Source organism: Trypanosoma grayi, assembly GCF_000691245.1.
Source record: "Trypanosoma grayi strain ANR4 Tgr_1490_V1, whole genome shotgun sequence".
Classification (NCBI taxonomy): Eukaryota; Euglenozoa; class Kinetoplastea; order Trypanosomatida; family Trypanosomatidae; genus Trypanosoma; species Trypanosoma grayi.
This window is the reverse complement of record NW_008827108.1, coordinates 1-3,104: the sequence shown is the minus strand read 5'-3', so window position 1 is coordinate 3,104 and position 3,104 is coordinate 1. Positions and strand designations below refer to the sequence as shown.

At 59.0% G+C, this 3,104-nt stretch overlaps 2 protein-coding genes across 2 annotated transcripts; both read left to right on the top strand.

The window, feature by feature from the left end:
• Positions 1 to 227: 227 nt before the first annotated feature.
• Positions 228 to 1,658, top strand: DQ04_14901010 (putative protein kinase; the record flags this gene model as incomplete). The annotated part of the gene is made up of 1 exon (XM_009317226.1): positions 228 to 1,658. One exon carries the CDS (start codon positions 228 to 230, stop codon positions 1,656 to 1,658), a length of 1,431 nt encoding a protein of 476 aa, XP_009315501.1.
• Positions 1,659 to 2,476: 818 nt separating this feature from the next.
• DQ04_14901000 (hypothetical protein) lies at positions 2,477 to 3,104 on the top strand (the record flags this gene model as incomplete). Its single annotated transcript, XM_009317225.1, has 1 exon — positions 2,477 to 3,104. A coding segment is annotated over one exon (628 nt), but the record flags the coding sequence as incomplete, so codon positions are not given.

The window sequence follows — 3,104 nt, the reverse complement described above, 5'->3', positions numbered from 1 at the left end:
GCGTGGCTTGAAGCGGATGACGCCCCCCCAGGAGAGCGTGAGGGCACATCCTCAAGTGCGCCTGCATGTGTTGCGATGCTCGTGCGCGTACATCTGTTGCACAGCGACCTGTTCGTATCTTTAAGCACCTTCACTATTTATTTATTTTTTTTGTTTTTTTCTCCTTCTTTCTTCCCTCTGTTTTTTTCGTGTCCTGCTCTTTGCGCCGTGCATCAGACGTTCGGGCGATGTTGGACGGGCCGCAGGGGCTTGTCGTCCCCGGTGCCCGCTGGCGTGACGACAGCTCGGCGGAGGTGTGCGGCGGCCGGCGCTGCGGTCGGCCCTTCACGCTGTTCCACGGCAGGCACCACTGCCGCTGGTGCGGCGGTATCTTCTGCGAGAAGTGTGCGCCACCAACCGGCGAGTACGGAGGCCGGCTTCTGCGCCGCTGCAACGCCTGTCGCCTGCCGGCCGTCTTCCGCAGTATGCGCAGGGGCGCGACGGGCCCGCGTGAGGCGGTGACGGCGCAACTCATCTTGTCGTTCCTCGACGACCGCAGCATCAACGCGCTGCTGCAGTCGTGCTACACCTCCATGTCAGAGTTCCACGTTGGCGAATACGTGTACTACGACACCATCATGAGCCGCTTTCCCTCCTTCTTTGACGGCGCCCGCATCGGCAAGGGAGGCACTGGCGTAGTCTACAAGTGTGAGGACCGCCGTCGCACCGACAGCACCCGTGTTGCGCTGAAGGTGATCACGAAGAGCAGCATTCTGACGCTGTGGGCGTGGCGTAAGATCATCACGGAGCTCGCCATCATGCAGGATACCGACCACCCGAACGTTGTGCACGTGCTGGAGGTGTTCCAGACGCCGCTGCACTTCGTCATCGTGATGGAGGTAGGCGATGGCGGCACGCTCACGCAGGCGCTGAACCTGCTGCGACGGCGGCGCTGCAACATGGCGGCCTTCACCGCGAGTGTCGTCTCGCAGGTGGCGCAGGGGCTCAACTACCTCTACCGCAAGAAGCGCATAGTGCACCGTGACATCAAGCACGACAACATCGTCCTCACGTTCGACTACACACGGGCGATGATCATTGATTTTGGCCTCGCTGAGTACATAACCAGCGCGGGACGGCAGGTGTTCAAGCCTTGCGGCACGGTGGGGTTTGCGTCGCCCGAGAACGTCGTGCCGGCGCTGCGGAGCCTCAACGCCTTCGAAGCCACAGGCGACACAATGCACCGCGCGGATGTTTATAGTTTAGGCGTCGTAGCATTCATGATGCTCTCCGGGCAGCGGCCGCTGAAGGGCACAGGCCTCGCGGCGCTCCACCAGGAGATGCGTGGTGGAGTTCTTTGCATCGGGCCGCGCTGGGCTGGCGTGTCCGACAGCGCCAAGGCACTCATCGAGGGAATGCTGTCATTCGGCGTGAAGACTCGCCCAACGGCGGAGGAAGTAGAGTCCCATCCGTTCATCGTTTCGAATGCGCCGCTCATTGGCGAGATCGCGAAGTGGCGTAACCACGATCTCGCTCTCACTGAGGAGGCGGAGAGCAATGAGTGGGTGTACGTTGCGGCGACGGACTGGAGGCTGGGGCCACAGCGTTGCCACGCCCCCTCCGTCACTGGGCAGGCGTGCGTGCAGCAGAAGCAGCTGCAGGAGGGGCTCGCTCAGTAGCGTTGCCCTTCTGGAGAGCGGGGCTGTGCTGCCTGCGTGCCGCCGGCGCTTCCAGTGCCGGTCGTCGGGGCCCTTCTCTCCCCCCAGTGTGTGCTTGTTGGCGTCTTTTTTTTTTTTTATTGCTTCAGTTTTTGCGTTACAGCTGTGGGAGTAGAGCCCGGTCGCGTACATACACACACACACACACACACACACACAGAGACAAGGCAAGGACAAAACGGCACTAAATGCCTATCGGAGGCGTAGTGTGCGTTGGAAGTGTATGTAACTCTACAAGTATTGCGATTTCATTTGAGGGGGCGCAGTCGCGGCGTAGTGCACCGCTGTTCATCCTGCAGCTGTGTGGGAATGTGTGGCACAACAACAACACTTAAATAAAACGAAGAGCCTCAGGTGAGATAGTAGATGTTGAAGTAGTGTACTGCCCGTTCTCTCTCTTCCTTTGGATGCCTGTTTATGAGTTGCTTGTCCCTCTTCTTTCATATTTCAGGTGTGGCCCTGCGCAACCTCCAGTCCCACGTGCAGCTGTTTTTTTTTTTTTNCCCCCCCCCCCTTCTGAATGCGTGTGTGGATCTCTTTCTCTCTCTCTCTATTTATATATTCGCGTGGTGCTTCTTGCGTGTTCCCTTTTCTTGTGCCTATTTGCCTCATCTATTGCTGTCCTTTGCTTCCGCACTCTCGTTCCCTTCTTTCCTTTTCCTCTGGCTTGATCACCGGAGTCTGTCTTTCCAGTTGACGCGGTTCGAGAAGAAAACAACAAAGCGCTCTTGAGAGCGAGCTGCTGCTCTACTTGTTGGACGTGCGCCGTTTCGTTGCAAATGGATGCCGTAGCTGTTGCGCAGTCTATTCTCAACTGCGAGGGCGATGCGGCGCTGGAGGTGTTGTCGCTCGCCCCCGGCCTGCCGCCCGTCGTCGCCGATACGCCTGTGGCTGAAGCGCGGCGGAATTACATGCGCCTTGCCGGTTTGGTTCACCCTGACAAAATGAAGGGACGATTCGAGCGCGCAACGGAGGCGTTCCAGCGGCTGGTGCACGCGTTCGAACTGATCGCTGACCCCAAGCACCGCAAGAAGCTCCTCGCTCAGCAGGCGAAAGGGGGAGCGAGAAAAAAGGCGGCGAACAGAACAAGTGGCAAGGGGTCTCCCCAGGAGAAACAGCAGCAGCTGCAAGGAGGAGAGGTGCTGCAGCTCACGGAGGCCAAGGGGAAGTCGGCGGTCGCAGCGGAGGGTCGCATGCGTGCGAAGCCAAAGCAAGAGACCCCGAAGAAGCGGCAGCAGAAGACAAAGAAAAAGAAGGCAACGTCCCCCACAATGGACGACTTCATTGATGACGATGAGGACTACGAGGATACCGACGACGACGAGGACGAAGACGAGGATGAGGACGAGGATGATGAGGCAGAGTTGGCCTCCACAGACGCGGAGCCTGTTGTGTCGACGAGCCGCA